At 46.9% G+C, this 16,604-nt stretch overlaps 1 protein-coding gene across 1 annotated transcript; it reads left to right on the forward strand.

Annotated features, from left to right (window-relative positions):
* Window positions 1-1,409: 1,409 nt before the first annotated feature.
* On the forward strand, window positions 1,410-14,407 carry TKTL1 (transketolase like 1). Its single transcript, XM_075578347.1, has 14 exons — window positions 1,410-1,609; window positions 4,645-4,762; window positions 5,333-5,446; window positions 5,989-6,086; window positions 6,647-6,838; window positions 6,919-7,046; window positions 7,782-7,975; window positions 8,075-8,239; window positions 8,400-8,556; window positions 8,784-8,914; window positions 9,487-9,570; window positions 10,834-10,930; window positions 11,260-11,379; window positions 13,912-14,407. Exons 1-14 carry the CDS (start codon window positions 1,503-1,505, stop codon window positions 14,082-14,084), a joined length of 1,878 nt encoding a protein of 625 aa, XP_075434462.1. The 5' UTR covers window positions 1,410-1,502; the 3' UTR covers window positions 14,085-14,407.
* Window positions 14,408-16,604: the final 2,197 nt, after the last annotated feature.

Genomic DNA, 16,604 nt, shown 5'->3' on the forward strand with positions numbered 1-16,604 from the left:
TGAGATCAGATGCATTGTAAGGAACCCCAACCCTCTCTAATAGCGTGTCTGAGATCAGATGCATTGTAAGGAACCCCAACCCTCTCTAATAGCGCGTCTGAGATCAGATGCATTGTAAGGAACCCCAACCCTCTCTAATAGCGCGTCTGAGATCAGATACAATGTCAATTCTTCTGTATTTTGTACAATTTTCAAATGAAAATTGCTAGGAACATTTTAGGGATGGCCAGGGGAACCCTGTGCTGCTAGAAACTCCTGTTGAAAAACACTGATCCAGAGTATTTTCACATCTGTTTGAGGTCACAAAGTAGATTTTGACAACATCTGTTTCAAACACCAACCTTAATTTTCATGGAAATTGGAATTTGCGTTCAAATAAAGAATAATTAAAAAAATAAAATAGGGTCAATTTCGCATATGATTAAATAAGAGGGATTTGATTGATAGGAATAAAAGCTGCCCCCACTCCAATAAAAGCCGCTCCCCCTCTAATAAAAGCTGCCCCCCCTCCAATAAAAGCTGCCCCCTCCAATAAAAGCTGCTCCCCCTCCAATAAAAGCTGTCCCCCTTCCAATAAAAGCTGCCCCCCTCTCCAATAAAAGCTGTCCCCCCTCTCCAATAAAAGCTGTCCCCCTTCCAATAAAAGCTGCCCCCCTCTCCAATAAAAGCTGTCCCCCCTCTCCAATAAAAGCTGTCCCCCCTCCAATAAAAGCTGCCCCCCTCCAATAAAAGCTGCCCCCCTCCAATAAAAGCTGCCCCCTCAAATAAAAGCTGCCCCCTCCAATAAAAGCAAAAGCTGCCCCCCCTCCAATAAAAGCTGCTCCCCCTCCAATAAAAGCTGTCCCCCCTCCAATAAAAGCTGCCCCCCTCCAATAAAAGCTGCCCCCTCCAATAAAAGCAAAAGCTGCCCCCCCTCCAATAAAAGCTGCCCCCCTGCAATAAAAGCTGCCCCTCCCTCCAATAAAAGCTGCCCACCCTCCAATAAAAGCTCCCCCCCCCAATAAAAGCTCCCCCCCCCAATAAAAGCTGCCCCCCTCCAATAAAAGCTGCCCCCCTCCAATAAAAGCAAAAGCTGCCCCCCTCTCCAATAAAGCTTCCCCCCTCTCCAATAAAAGCTGCCCCCCCCCCAATAAAAGCAAAAGCTGCCCCCCCTCTCCAATAAAAGCTGCCCCCCCCCATAAAAGCTGCCCCCCCCCCATAAAAGCTGCCCCCCCCCATAAAAGCTGCCCCCCCCCCATAAAAGCTGCCCCCCCCCCATAAAAGCTGCCCCCCCCATAAAAGCTGCCCCCCCCATAAAAGCTGCCCCCCCCCCCCCATAAAAGCTGTCCCCCCCCCATAAAAGCTGTCCCCCCCCCTCTTCCTCCAATAAAGGCGGCCCCTCCCCCTCCTCTCCTTCCCACGTGAGATCATTTCCTCCCGGGGGAGGGGCGCACTCGGCTTTTTAAACGCTTAGCGCCGAGCACGCTGCAGGTTTGGCGGGAGCACCGGGCAGTATCTGCAGCATGGACAGCTACCAGGAGCCGGGGGACAAGGAGCTGCAGGCGCTGCGGGACGCGGCCAACCGCCTGAGGATCCACTCCATCAGGGCCACGTGTGCGGCCAACTCCGGGTGGGTGAGAGCGCGGCGCACACCGGGCGCAGGGAGCGCAGAGCTGGGCAAGCCCGGGCGCAGGGAGCGCAGAGCTGGGCAAGCCCGGGCGCAGGGAGCGCAGAGCTGGGCAGGCCCGGGCGCAGGGAGCTGGGCAGGCCCGGGCGCAGGGAGCGCAGAGCTGGGCAGGCCCGGGTGCACGTGTGACCAGCTGGCCTCCCCCTGTAGCACCCACGCGCTGGCCTCCCCCTGTAGCACCCACGCGCTGGCCTCCCCCTGTAGCACCCACGCGCTGGCCTCCCCCTGTAGCACCCACGCACTGGCCTCCCCCTGTGGCACCCACGCGCTGGCCTCCCCCTGTAGCACCCACGCGCTGGCCTCTCACTGTGGCACCCACGCGCTGGCCTCCCACTGTGGCACCCACGCGCTGGCCTCCCCCTGTAGCACCCACGCGCAGGCCTCCCACTGTGGCACCCACGCGCAGGCCTCCCCCTGTAGCACCCATGCGCAGGCCTCCCACTGTGGCACCCACGCGCAGGCCTCCCACTGTAGCACCCACGCGCAGGCCTCCCCCTGTAGCACCCACGCGCTGGCCTCCCACTGTAGCACCCACGCGCTGGCCTCCCACTGTGGCACCCACGCGCAGGCCTCCCCCTGTAGCACCCACGCGCAGGCCTCCCCCTGTAGCACCCACGCGCAGGCCTCCCCCTGTAGCACCCACGCGCAGGCCTCCCCCTGTAGCACCCACGCGCAGGCCTCCCCCTGTGGCACCCACGCGCTGGCCTCCCCCTGTGGCACCCACGCGCTGGCCTCCCCCTGTGGCACCCACGCGCTGGCCTCCCCCTGTGGCACCCACGCGCAGGCCTCCCCCTGTAGCACCCACGCGCAGGCCTCCCCCTGTAGCACCCACGCGCTGGCCTCCCCCTGTAGCACCCACGCGCTGGCCTCCCCCTGTAGCACCCACGCGCAGGCCTCCCCCTGTAGCACCCACGCGCTGGCCTCCCACTGTGGCGCCCACGCGCTGGCCTCCCTATGTGGCACCCACGCGCTGGCCTCCCACTGTGGCACCCACACGCCGGCCTCCCTCCCCCTGTGGCGCCTGCACCGTAATACCTGCGATCCGGCTTTAAAACGTATTTACAGGTCACACACAGGCTTATTTTGCTTCTAAAGCTTATTTGACATTGGAGGGGTTAATGTCACGATAATGGCGGTATGTGTGTGTGTGTGTGTGTGTGTACACACACACTCTCACTCACTCTCACTCACTCTCACTCACTCACTCTCACTCACTCTCACTCACTCACTCACTCACACTCACACACACTCTCACACACACTCTCACACACACTCTCACACACACTCTCACACACACTCTCACACACACTCTCACACACACTCTCACACACACTCTCACACACACTCTCTCTCTCACACACACACTCTCTCTCTCACACACACACTCTCTCTCTCACACACACACTCTCTCTCTCACACACACTCTCTCTCTCTCACACACACACTCTCTCTCTCACACACACACTCTCTCTCTCACACACACTCTCTCTCTCTCACACACACACTCTCTCTCTCACACACACACTCTCTCTCTCACACACACACACTCTCTCTCTCACACACACACTCTCTCTCTCACACACACACTCTCTCTCTCACACACACACTCTCTCTCTCACACACACACACTCTCTCTCACACACACACACTCTCTCTCACACACACACACTCTCTCTCACACACACACACTCTCTCTCACACACACACACTCTCTCTCACACACACACACTCTCTCTCACACACACACACTCTCTCTCACACACACACACTCTCTCTCACACACACTCACACTCTCCCCACCCACACATATAACGGTTCTGGCAGTGCATGTTGGGGCTAGTTAGCACAGTAAGTGTGACCTATTATCCAGTGTGTGACTTGTCTGAGATCACCTCCTGGGAGCCCCTGCCTGGCCGGGGAGTAACCCCTTCAGAGTGCAGGGGTCTGGGGATGTAGCTATTCAGGCCTTTTCTACGCAGTAACTAAATATCCTGCGCCTGCTTCCTCCCAAGAGCTTGCAATCTAATCATTACAGCAGGAAGATGGTGATTCATCCCAAGGTCATGTAGATCAGGTCAGCTGTAACATGGCTCCCCGCCTCCCTGCATGATCAGACCGTGCTGGTCTTCATTATAAAGTCATTCCCATTCTAAAGCACCCACCCCACAGCATTAATGCTGCCGCCCCCGCACTGTGTGATCCCTGTTCTGACACCCTCCAAGCAGATCACACTGTGGGACCCTGTTCTGAACCCCCTCCAAGCAGATCACACTCCTGTATCGAAGGAGAATGTAGGTTACATGCCAGAATATATATATGCGCCTTGTGGCGGTGCTGAGATCTATGAAGGGAGGTGATGATGTAAATGCGTGATAATACCCCGTCGCATCCTTGCGCATTGTACTTGTTTCCAGCGCCACACAGAACTGCTTTTATCTGCAGAAAATGGTGTTGCATGTTTAAATAAACCTCCCCCCGTCCCTTTCTCCCACGTGCTTAGAGAGGGTTGTCCTTTCTATTGTTCCATCTGGAGAGGGGTGGGATATAATGGGCTGGAGACTTGATCCCACTGTTGTGTGGCAGGGGGGACACCATGCAGGAAACCTTGAGTAACAAGCCCTGCGTGTGGCCTAATAATTGCCTATTCACTGCATCCCTGGTCCTGAGGCCTGGCCTGTATAGTTGCTGTGGCAGGTGTGGGTTTGTACCTGAATGGAAGCGATTGAGCAGGATAAAGGGCATTGCAAAGAGGATGTGTAAACGCTAAGTACACTTGGATTCAGTACTGAATAAATGGTGCATATATATATGTTTGTTTGTTCACTTGTCACTAAAGAAAATACCTACTATGCTCATAGCTTTTATAAAGCTTGCAGATCTAACCATACACACCCGCGTGCATCTCTGCACCCCAGACCTGCGCTGGGGTCTAACTGCGCATTACTTGCTTTCCTGACTTGTGGCTCTGCCTCTTGTAGACACCCCACATCCTGCTGCAGCTCCGCTGAGGTTCTGTCTGTGCTTTTCTTCAACACCATGAAATACCACGCAGCGGACCCCGGCAACGTCAACAACGACCGATTCGTCCTCTCAAAGGTCAGGCGTGTGGCATGGCTGGAAGATCAACAATGTGTTGCAAATAAACACTTTTTAACGGCCCTAGTACACTCGCCAATGTGGCTGCTGGACTGACGGGATAAGTAGTGCTGACCGTACTCTCCCATTTTAATACCTTGGCCACTTTCTCCACATATCCAAAAGTTCTTTGCCAGAGTAGTGTCTGATCCCGCCAACAAGTGACATGGCAGCAGCGTCCTTTCCGTGCACTGTATGTGCCTGACACCTGTTGTATTCTGCGCCCCAGGGGCCATATTGTAATTACTTACAGATTACACACCACCTGGCCTGCCAGAACATGAGAACTTGGCTTCCGCAGACAACTGTTTTCCCTTTAACTACAAAAACTTCTTTTTCTGTGTGGATTGCAGTATTTGACCCCGTCACTGCCAGAGACGTGTGCAATGCCTTACTGGCCTCTCTGGCAGTGAAGGGGCTTGCGTCTGATCGCTGTGTGTTGTAATGGCTGTGGTTTTGAGTGAGGTATTGTGATACAACTTGCTGTAAAACCCCCTCTGCGGTCTCTTCTCCCCCCCCCCCCCCCCCCAGGGCCATGCTGCTCCCATACTCTACGCCTCCTGGGTTGAAGCGGGCTTTGTCAAGGAATCGGAGCTTCTCAATTTGAGGAAAATCAACTGTGACCTGGAAGGACATCCCACACCTGTAACTATCACAATGGGGAGTTAGCTCTGCAACAGAAGGCAGTGTAGTGATAGCTGTGTATGTCCGAGCAGTGATTAGTGTCTGGGTCAGGGCTGATGCATGGGTGTTGGGTGACCCTTCGGCCTTGCACCCTCCTCAATGAACTTTACAAAACTATTGTGCGTTGGTATGAATACAAATTCCACTTATCAATGGGTTTATTTAACATTAAAAATGCGAGTGGTGCCGATTCGGTTTTCATTGTGTGGGGGGGGGGGCACGGGGTAGCAGAGTGCTTACCTGCAGCCTTGGACTATGGAGGGGGCTTGTTGGAGGGTGTCCACCTCTTTCCATCGGCCTCCAGCAGGCCCCCCTCTGAGACTCCTGCAGACCTGGCAGGGCCCCGGCTCTTTCTCTTCCCACCTAGGGTGAGTGCCTGGTATTTAAACCAGCCCAGTTCTGTGGCATGATTCACAAGTCGTGTGCAGCATGTAGTAATGATGCTGCAGAGACGGCCCTTACAGTGTGAGGTGTCGGGACACTTCTGTACTTTCTCCTTGCAGAAACTGCCCTTTGTAGATGTTGCAACTGGCTCCTTAGGACAAGGCTTGGGCGCAGCTTGTGGCATGGCTTATACTGGAAAATACTTCGACAAGGCCAGGTAAACCTGTGTATATGCTCCACCAGCGCCCTGTTGCTGTAAGCAGGACTTGCACATTCTGATGCATTGAATACCTGCATAATCGCTTTAATAGTAACCGCTGATCTGAAATTGCAACCTCCCCCTTCACAGGCCTGTGAGATCAGGAATGACCTGCAGTGATGTCGGAGGTCTCATAAATGTGACCCCTTAAACATGTGACCATTTTCCCAAATAAAAGCTTAACTGGACCGTGTCAGTAAATATATTGCAGGATAAAGCTTTTTTTTTTTTTTTTTTTTTTTTTTTTTTTTTTTTTTTTTTTAAACTAATCTGAGGTTCCATCTTAAAGGATAAATCGGCGGCTTTAACCTTTCAATGTGTTGCTTGTGCAGCAGTTCTTGTAAATCCCAGTGGCAATCTCCGAATTAACACCAGTATGCCTCACCAAACCATTACGGGACTGGAGAGAAGACCACTCTATCATGTCTCTGCTGGGAGTGGTGCTTGTACCTACGCTCATGCACTAGTATCGTTCCTAGACCATTGAGGGAGCTTTGACCCCACTGCTTTCTCCGCAGCTATCGTGTGTACTGCTTGCTGGGTGACGGGGAATCCTCGGAAGGAGCTGTCTGGGAAGCCATGGCTTTTGCATCTCATTACAAGTTGGACAACCTGGTGGCTATTTTTGATGTTAATCGCCTGGGGCAGAGTGAGGCGGCTCCTCTTCAGCACAAGACTGATATTTACCGGAAGAGATGTGAAGCCTTTGGGTAACTCCAGATTTTGGGTGGGGGGGTATTTATTCCCCTTGTTTCATGCACAGCCCCTGACACTGTGTTCATTTGTGTAGGTGGAATACATACGTTGTTGATGGTCATGATGTGGCAGAGTTGTGCAGCACTCTATGGCAGGCAGCCCACTGCACAGACAAACCCACTGCAATTGTTGCTAAAACTTACAAAGGGAAAGGCATTCCAGGTAAGATGCTGTACGCCAGGTGTACGTTCTTTCCAGCGAAATAACTTGTGTACTCCCCCATGCTTTGGGTGTAAAAGCGGAGATCCATTGCGCCACACATTTAACCTCAGACAGGTCGGTGTAGAATATTAATTTATTGAAACTATAATTAAGTGACTAACAAACTACATCTCCTATATCTCTAGATCCTAGCCGGCCTCCCATATACATTATATTACCGTCGGATATAGTGCTTGTGATTCAGGATTCTCTGCATTTGACTCCTAATCTTGTAAGATGTATTTAGTCCCCACCTGGAACTGACCGCCCACAACACACGGGTACTTCCTTAAAATCAATTGCCTGTATTTGTGACAAGAGGCCAAGACAGTACTTTACTCAGATGAGGGGACGCATGAACCACACCAAATAAATATAACATTTTATTGCACTAGACTTCCAAAAAATTATTCAGAACTTAAAAAATACTTTGTACTGAAGTTGCAATCTCCATCTTCCCAGTGTAGTGCTGGTGGGAGAGCTCTCCTACCTGTTTCTTACCGTGCTGATTGTTACTTGGTACGTTCACCTAGGCAGAGTTGTCCTGACCGAGCATGTTGGAGGAACCAGGAGATACATGAAAGTCTTTACAGTGAAGGGTCCAGACATAATGGGTCTGAATGGTTGCCTCACTTGGATGTGCGGCACATGTCTTCCGGTCTCCGACACTATACATGTCATTGTTTTCCCTACCAGGCGTTGAAAATGAGGATAACTGGCATGGAAAGCCTATCCCAAAAGACAAGGTGGAATCTATAATTAATGAAATCCAAAATCAGATCCAGACCAATAAGAAGCTGAATCCTAAATTGCCTACTACAGATGCTCCAACGATAAGCATTGCTGACATAAAAATGCCTTCTCCTCCAAGCTACAAGATTGGAGACAAGGTCAGCAACTCTCCTGGTTTTTAAAGGGAAATTATTTAACTTGTCATAAAATCCGGGGTAACATTTTCTCTACATTTCCTCTACATTTTCCCATTCCAGATAGCAACACGCAAAGCATATGGCTTGGCGCTGGCTAAATTAGGGCATGCAAATAACAGGGTTATTGCTCTAGATGGTGACACCAAAAATTCAACGTTTTCTGAAATCTTCAAGAATGAACATCCTGATCGTTACATTGAGTGTTTTATTGCTGAACAGAACATGGTGAGTGTATGGATCCTGCATGGAACGCAAGTCCGGCTCCATTGCCCTAAAACGTGACTTCTATTAACCACTGATATGGTATCATTTAGTGTGCTCCTGGGGACAGATAATGCATGCAGTGTGTGTGTCTAAACTGAGTACCTGTGATCTTTCTCAAAAGGTGAGTGTGGCTATGGGATGTGCCACCCGGAATCGCACCGTGGCCTTTGCCAGCACCTTCGCTGCATTCCTCTCCAGAGCTTATGATCACATTCGTATGGGTGCCATTTCTCAATCCAATATCAACCTCTGTGGCTCACACTGTGGTATCTCTATTGGTGAGTTGCAGTACTTACACATGTATACCTGGAAGAATATTTGGGCTTCCAGCTGTTAATCAAAAGGGCTTATCTTCCCTCTATGTAAACTGATTTAGTAACCTAACGTGGCTCTGAAATAACTGCACTGGAGCATGCAGTATTCGTTGTGATACGGTCTGTTATGCAGACATATTTCACATTCAATTAATGAGACCGTATGAACCTTTTTACATGGTAACTTTCAGGTGAGGACGGCCCGTCTCAGATGGCTTTGGAGGACATAGCAATGTTTCGGACCATTCCAACGTGCACACTCTTCTATCCCAGTGATGCGGTCGCTGCGGAATATGCCGTTTGCTTGGCTGCAAATACTCCGGTAAGCCTCCTATAAAAGGGCATTTTTACTGCATCTGCTCTAAAAACACCACAGGGATTGAGCATCAACTACACGTTTAGGGAGACCTTTAACAGGAAATCAGCATTAACTACACATTTAGGGAGACCTTTAACAGGAAATCAGCATTAACTGACTTCAGTTTCCCATATTTATTTTTCCCATCAATCTCCTAAAAGGTTAATGGTCCGAGCAATCCCTGTAGCCCTCTTTGCTCTGGTAGGAAGTTGCACATTAAGCCCCTTATTTGCATACCACGGTTCTGATACCACGTGCTACTGATGAGTTTTTAAAAGATTACGAAAGAACCAGTCCTATTTAGAGTAGCATATTTGGCTTCACGCCTGTATCAATCACTTCTGTCCTTTGCATTATATTAAACAGTTGGTTAAAATGGTTTTATGCATCTGAACCGGTTTATATTGCTGTATGCATATCTTTATATAATACACGTTACCTGTTATAACAGAATGGGAATAAGCGCTTCAGACATAAAACAAAAGCTCCTGCCCCAAAGAGCTAACAATCAAAGTGCTGTTCAATTCTTTGCTCAGGGCATCTGCTTCATCCGAACCAGCCGGCCTGACACTGCAGTCATCTACTCTCCAGAAGAGAAATTTGAAATAGGACAAGCGAAGGTAAATTCCTCTTGCAGCAAAACGGTACCGTCCCATAGAACCGAATGTTGGTCTGCGGCCCTTTTATATTTGGGGGTTGTGTAAATCTCTACCTTTTCACTACGTAACTTGGAGATGTGATGCACACATCACTGACGCTGATAAGTGTATAGACAAATGGGGGCATCGCCTTTAAATTGTTGAGATGGGGACTTGACTATACTTTGTAAAAGGGTCAAAGATCTGTTCTTAATGCAGCATTCATTCAATCTTTTATTGATTATAAAAATCAGTTGCCTAGTTACTGGCTATGCCCTTAACCCAGGCTGTGCTGAAAAGTTTTTGCTGCAGCAAGCATAAGCTTGTGTCCATGTCAAAATGGATTTGAAGTAAATGGTGTGCATGTCATTTCCCAGAATCCCTTGCTGCAGTGTAAGCACTGTATACTAGCACAGGGGTGCGCTTTTTATTTTTTTATTTTTTTACCTTTGTGTAACCTCCCATTTTGTTTTCGATATGTGACCCTGCAGCGTCATTTGACGCTGCATAGCCAGAAGTCACCGGAGACAGGGTAAGGGAACGGAGAGGCCTTGCGCGTTCCCCTGGCATTTAAATGCTTTGGGGGCCTCTGTAAGCCTGGGGGCCCCCATCTGTTGGCGCACACCTGTGCTAGGAGATAATGGTTTAAAAGCAGGGTTGCTATAATATTGGATAAAACTTAATATTGTCTCCACTCTTTATGCTAACTGTAATTATCCTTAAGTTGCTATAGCAACATTTTAAAAGCCATATTGTGTACCCTGCTAAGTAGAATCTTGGCCCATCGGCTATTGGAGAACATATTGGCACCTTAGATATTTGTTGCTCTAAATCTGAAACTGCTGCATTTATTTAAACACAAAGGCGATAGGAAATGCTGCTCTAGACATTGCATATACTTAAAATAGTTTTTGTACCGTCTTGATGTGATATAATGCGCATAGCCTGGTGGCAGATATGGAGTAGGATAGCTATAAAGTTTTGACCAAAAGCAGACCGTCGGTTGATGTGAGAATGCTGGCGGAGAGGTGGGAAGAATTGACATCTGGTATTAAATGAGCTCTGCAAATAGTCATTTTACAGCGGGCGGGTTGGCAACAGTTGTTTAGATTGAAGTTTAATGCCATTATGGGCCTCCGCATCTCGCAAAGTGCCACGGTACTTCGCAAGTGGAGGGTGGGGTTGGCGTGCAAAGGGTGCAGGGGTTAAGCCCCTGTGTTAATGTTTTTTCCTTGCCACTTTCAGGTTGTACGTCAGAGTGATTCGGACCGAGTCACGGTTATTGGTGCTGGTATCACTTTACACGAGGCTCTGGCAGCTGCTGATGAGCTTGCCAAACAAGGTAACTTACATTTCAAAATTACCCATATTTCCCACAAGATCTGCAATTAACCTAGGTATCTAGCCAGCAAAGGCAAAATCCTCCACTGATCTCTCTAAATATATAATATACAGGTCTAACTTGTATTAATGTTTATCCCCCTAAAAGTTTTTTTTTTTTTTTTATGGAACTACATTTCAGTTTGCAGCATACACACTACAATTAGTCATCAATGAAATAGCCACTTAATATTATAGCGTGTATCTTATTTTTGATTACCTAATTAGTTGGCTGTACACACAATGTAAATATTAAACGTGGATTACCATTTTCTTACCTTAATTTTTCAGGCATCGCTATCCGTGTTATTGACCCTTTCACAATCAAACCATTGGACGCTGCAACCATTGTATCAAGTGGCAGAGCTACAGGTGGACATATAATCACTGTGGAGGATCACTACAGAGAAGGTACGGGGGTGGCGGTAATTCTAAATCCCATGCCTTCCACAAAAGGTATTCGCTTGAGTACACCGCCTCCTATGTACTTCTACAAGTGGAGCTGTCCAAAAGCATAATAAACTCATAAAAGAGCTGCTTGTCACCTCCTGGAGAGAAGTTGTAGTACCCTGTGATGAGGGTCTGCACGCTTCCCGTTGATATTAGATGGCAATGACACTTGTTTTTTGGAAGAGCACAAGCCTGTGTAGACTGCAGAATCGGGGAAAGCGGACAGTCCCAACAGATGCACAGCCTTAGGCTGGTGAGTCTATTGGAAGTCGTGCAAGGCAAAAGGACCTAAAGAGAATCTGATCCGCCCATCAATATTCTCTACCTAAAGGCCATATTCGGGGCAATTGTACTTCGAGAATATAAGGTGTTTGTGGGCTGTTTGTTTTGTTTTTTAAGAATCTAGTACAACAATGTCTGTTTGATATATCGATCACGGAGGAAGGGCATTTTGCCAGGCTATTAAGATGTGTAGAATGATAAATTACAGCTATACTAGTGTATATTCCAGGGAAGGGACTGTTGCCACTGACTTTAAGCAGATACTCAAGCCAGAATTTTATTTCCAAAATGGGGTTCTTTCTGTGGTCCTGATGGCAGCCAGATTCAATACAAAGATCCTGACATTGATCACCAGAACCAAAGACCTAAAACCAGCCTTTGTGAATGCACTTGTAATTTCTGTGTTTTTTCCACCAATACACATTTTTACCCGTTCCAATGATGCACAGAATTGTGACTCAAATACAGGAAAGCAGATCTAGTAATGGTCCGGCCCAGGACATGGTTTGCTGGCATAAATCTCAGAACATCCATGGGAACCTTGTTTGCTCCTGGAGTTAATATCTCCTGGTCCAGTAACCAATCGGACTCTAAAGATCTCTAACCTGTAGGTTAAAAGGGTTTTTCAGCCAAAGTTATGAATATGCTCCTAAGGAAACCAGCCACATCTTGGATCTAATGCTTGACTTGGAAAATGTTTAGTCCTTTCAATACCAGAGGTTGAAGAGTTGCCATTCCCCAAAACCATAATTATTTCAGCACCTTTCTGCCTTGGCTGTATGCCTCAAATCCAGTTGCTACCAATGATTGCCCATTCTTTCATCAGAATAGAAGAATAAGGCCCAGAATTGGTGACCATGTATGTACCTCTTTTTGGAGCTTAAACCTTCTTTTGAAGCACTACAAATGCCTCCCTTCAATCCTCTACAGTCAATTACATTGAAATGGCGTAACCTGAATTTTTTTTTCTTTAATTATTTTGTATGAAATTGGTGAGCATAAGGCATAATTCTGTAACCTGCCCTATTTCATAATACATCAAGATAAAATCAGGATTACTGTTTCATCTTTTAGTTGACGGGCAATCTCGCCTTCTCATTTCTATTGGGCGATGTTGCCATTTGTCGCAATTCCAGAAAGGACTTGGGAAAATTAAATTACATGTGCTAGATATTGTAAGATTACTAAAATCCATCTTCAAAGGATGGAAGATCTTAGAAAATCCAGAATACTTCTCTGGGCCTAGAAGAGGGAATGCAGCTTCAAAAGCCTCAACAGTCCGATCAGATCTATTCAAGAATCCTATTGGCTTTGGAGCCTAAAGATCCCAGAATGGCTTGCCGCCCGTTCCCTTAGGGGCAGTAGCAGCATCATGGTCATTAAGACAATTGGCAACATTATAGCAATTATAAAAAAAGGCTGCCACCTGGTCATTAGTGACCACATTTACAAACCCTTACAAGCTGGCACAAGCCAGTTTGGGAAGAAAAGCTCCAGGCAGCAATTTGTTAACCCTATGCTTGTCAGAGGGACCGCAGCACCACAGTGGCATGGACCCCTCTGGCAAATTGCAATCATTTGGCTGATTTGGTGGCGTCACTTACTCCAGAAATAGAAGTGTAGTCTTCCATTTCCCTGCATGTTAGCAAAGTCTCCCATGCAAAACTAGCACTCTGTGGGAGCCCTGCAGGGGCATCACAGGGCACTCGAGGGTTAACCTCACCCCCTCCCTTGTGTAAATGATTATTTTGTTTTTGTTTTTCCCCCATGGAACGGCTTAGATGTTTTTTATGGAGATGCCGGGGAAAAGATTCACGAATCTGTCTCGCCTCTTAACGATGGCCTGCCCTGTAGGAACCAAGGATACACTGTTTTTCTATTGTGTTCTAAGATTAGGTAGACCTACAACTGAGGGAATAGAAAGCATCTTACCGTTCTAGTCACTCAGCAAACTTGTGTACTTGCCTATGGCTGGGGGTGGCTTAATACTCTATGGTAATGTATTGTCCTTTAGAGACAAACATCAGTGTTGCGTAACAAGTGCTTTTACTTCTAGTATCGCGTTTAGCTGACCGGAAGGGCAAGCTTAAATCTTGATGCTGGTTTGCAAAAGTAATTGAGGGGGAGGGGGAGGAGGAAGAGGTAGAGGAAAGTAGTTTTGAAAACTGCAATATTTTAGCTTCCTGATCATTAACACTCTTTCTCTTCCAGGGGGTATTGGGGAGGCGGTGTCTGCAGCTGTTTCAGGAGAGCCTGGCTTCATCGTTCAGCACCTCGCCGTGCGAGCTGTACCACGAAGTGGAAAACCTGCAGAGTTACTGGACATGTTTGGCATAAGTGCCAAATGTATTGTTGAAGCTGTAAAATCTACATTTGCTAACTAATCTCTGAAACGAGTTAAAAAAAAAATAAAGTTTTGCAAATAGTTGGCATATTTGTGGTCTAATACATAGAGAAGCACTCTAGGGAAGACATTTAATTCCTGTTCTCAATATCCGTAGGCTCCTTATTGCTTCATTCCTGAGTATTCTAGAGTGCTATCTCCATGTGAACCAGTTCCATTTAACAATGTTCCTGAACATGTTGATCTCGGGTCGTGTTTGACACTAGTTACGGTTTCAATAATGCTGTTTACCAGTTGCATACTGTGGCAATGTTCTTTCCTTAGTGACCAAACACTTCAAATAAAAACAAGACTGTGAATGATCATGTGTGCATTCAAGTGTCTCATTGGATTTCTATTTATTTTTTTAATCGTGGATTACTTGCCTATTGAATGTGAAATCCCAGTTGGCCTGTTCAATTTCTTGGGGCCTCTGACATGGGGGGGGAGGGGGGTGTTTGTCAAAGGGTTCTCTTTACTATTGTCCCCCCCTGTCCTGATTGGAGAACCAATAAAGATAAGGAGGGGGGATTCTGGCTCTAAGGCTTGCTGATCATACGGAAAGGAGTAGCCAGAGAAAATCAAACCCTTCCCAAGTGTAACTTTAAATCAAACATTAAAAATACTTCAGTGTCCGGTTTGGGTGAAACCTTGGTTACCCAGATGAGGCCCCCTAAACAGATCGAGAAGAATGCGGAGCAACAACTGGAAAAGGCGTACGGAACCTGGCTTGAGTAGAAGAAAAAAATCTATTTTATTCGGTGCATAGAACAAATGATTTAAACAGCAAAAAAAAAAACTCAAACATGGCAAAGTAAAACTATTCCAGTGATATGAGGGATCGTCCCTTTTTATAGGATGTGACTAAGCTATGAAATGGCACATGCCTGCACTTTCATGGCTTTAATATCCGCTCTTAATTGGGTTTTGCACTTAATTTTGTTCTGGACGTTCAAGATGTTTACATGCAGACTGGTGACGCTGCTAAGGTGTTTCACTGACATAACCGCAAAGGGGCTGTTATCTGTTTTCAAAGTAAATACAAAGTGCTCTTGACAACCTGTATTCAATGTCTTCACATCCCCCGCCACCTTTTTAAAGCTGAAAATGTTATCGGTGAAAGGGGCAGATTTGTACTATATAAGTGCACAGGTGGAGTTACATAGTGGATGAGGTTAAAAAAAAAAAAATACATCTGTCCGAGTTCAACCTATGCTAAATTTAGACGACAAATCCTTTATCCTATATTTGTACTTGCAATATATTGATCCAGAGGAAGGCAAACGGCTAATCTCAAAGGGAAAATAAATGTATTTCCTAACTCCAAATATTGGCATTCAGATTACTCCCTGGATCATCTTTCCCATGTTTACTGACTTGGTGTATACCTTTCCTTAAAAAAAGTCCAATTTTTTTTTTTTTTTGGACGATTGGCTATTGTATATACCATCAGTCTCCATGGGTAATGAATTCCACATGGTAACTGTCATTATTGTAACGAATCCTTTCTTTGCGAAATCTCCTTTTTGCCAACTGTAATGGAGGACCCTGTGTCGTTTGTACTGCCTTTGGGATGAATCGTACTTTTGAAAGCTCCTTGTATTGTCCCTGAATGTATATATGTTTATCATATCCCCTCTTAGATGCCTCTTCTAATGTAAACAAATTAATTTCGCTAGCCTCTCCTCATAAATCAGATTATCCATCCACTTTATTAATTTGGAGGCTCCTCTCTGCACTCTAGTTCCATAATGTATTTTCTGTGGGGTGGTGCCCAAATCTGTACTCCATATTCAAGGTGTGGTCTTACTAATGCTTTATGAAGGGGCATAATTATGTTTACTTCATTAACATCCATTGCCGTTTAATGCAAGATAAGATCTTGTTTGCCTTTGTAGCTACTGCATGACTTTGGGCACTATTGCTAAACCTGCTATCTACAAGCACTCCTAAATCCTTCTCCATCAAGGATTCCCCCAATTTATCCCCATTTAATTTGTAAGTTGTCTGTTTATTCTTGCTTCCCAAATGCATAACCTTACATGTATCTGTATTAAACCTCATCTGCCATTTACCTGCCCACGTTTCCAGTCTCTCCAAGTCCTTCTGGAGAGAAATTACATCCTGATTCTACTATCTTAGGCCCCACTCACACAGCGCGCTACACGACGTGCGCGCGCGCGCTTTAGTGACAGACTCCTGTCGGCCAATGGTAGTGTTCAGTATTGAAACTACCATTGGCTGCAAAGTACGGCGTTGACCCAGCTGCAGTAGTTTCTTTTGAAACTGTGATCTCCGGCTGCAGCTGCGTGATGTCAATTTGTTATCACGTCTTTGCAGAGTGCATGAACGGCTTCTAGAAAGTGAGGGCTTTAATTCCCTCTTCTTGGTCTCCCAGAATACTTTCCTTTGCTCCGAATCACTGGGCCTGATTTAATCTTCAGTGGCCCCTCTGCCCTTTTATGCAAAAGTGTTCTTGCTCCCAGTGCCTGAGTGAGTCCTGCTATACAATGTATTGGTA

This window comes from Ascaphus truei, chromosome 21, assembly GCF_040206685.1.
Source record: "Ascaphus truei isolate aAscTru1 chromosome 21, aAscTru1.hap1, whole genome shotgun sequence".
NCBI classification, from domain to species: Eukaryota; Metazoa; Chordata; class Amphibia; order Anura; family Ascaphidae; genus Ascaphus; species Ascaphus truei.

Bases quoted from the DNA above. Each gene is read 5' to 3' on its own strand.
- TKTL1 (XM_075578347.1), top strand. From the start codon at position 1,503: ATGGACAGCTACCAGGAGCCGGGGGACAAGGAGCTGCAGGCGCTGCGG. The intron at 6,839-6,918 runs GTAACTCCAGAT...TCATTTGTGTAG, and splicing joins AAGAGATGTGAAGCCTTTGG to GTGGAATACATACGTTGTTG. The intron at 9,571-10,833 runs GTAAATTCCTCT...TGCCACTTTCAG, and splicing joins TTGAAATAGGACAAGCGAAG to GTTGTACGTCAGAGTGATTC.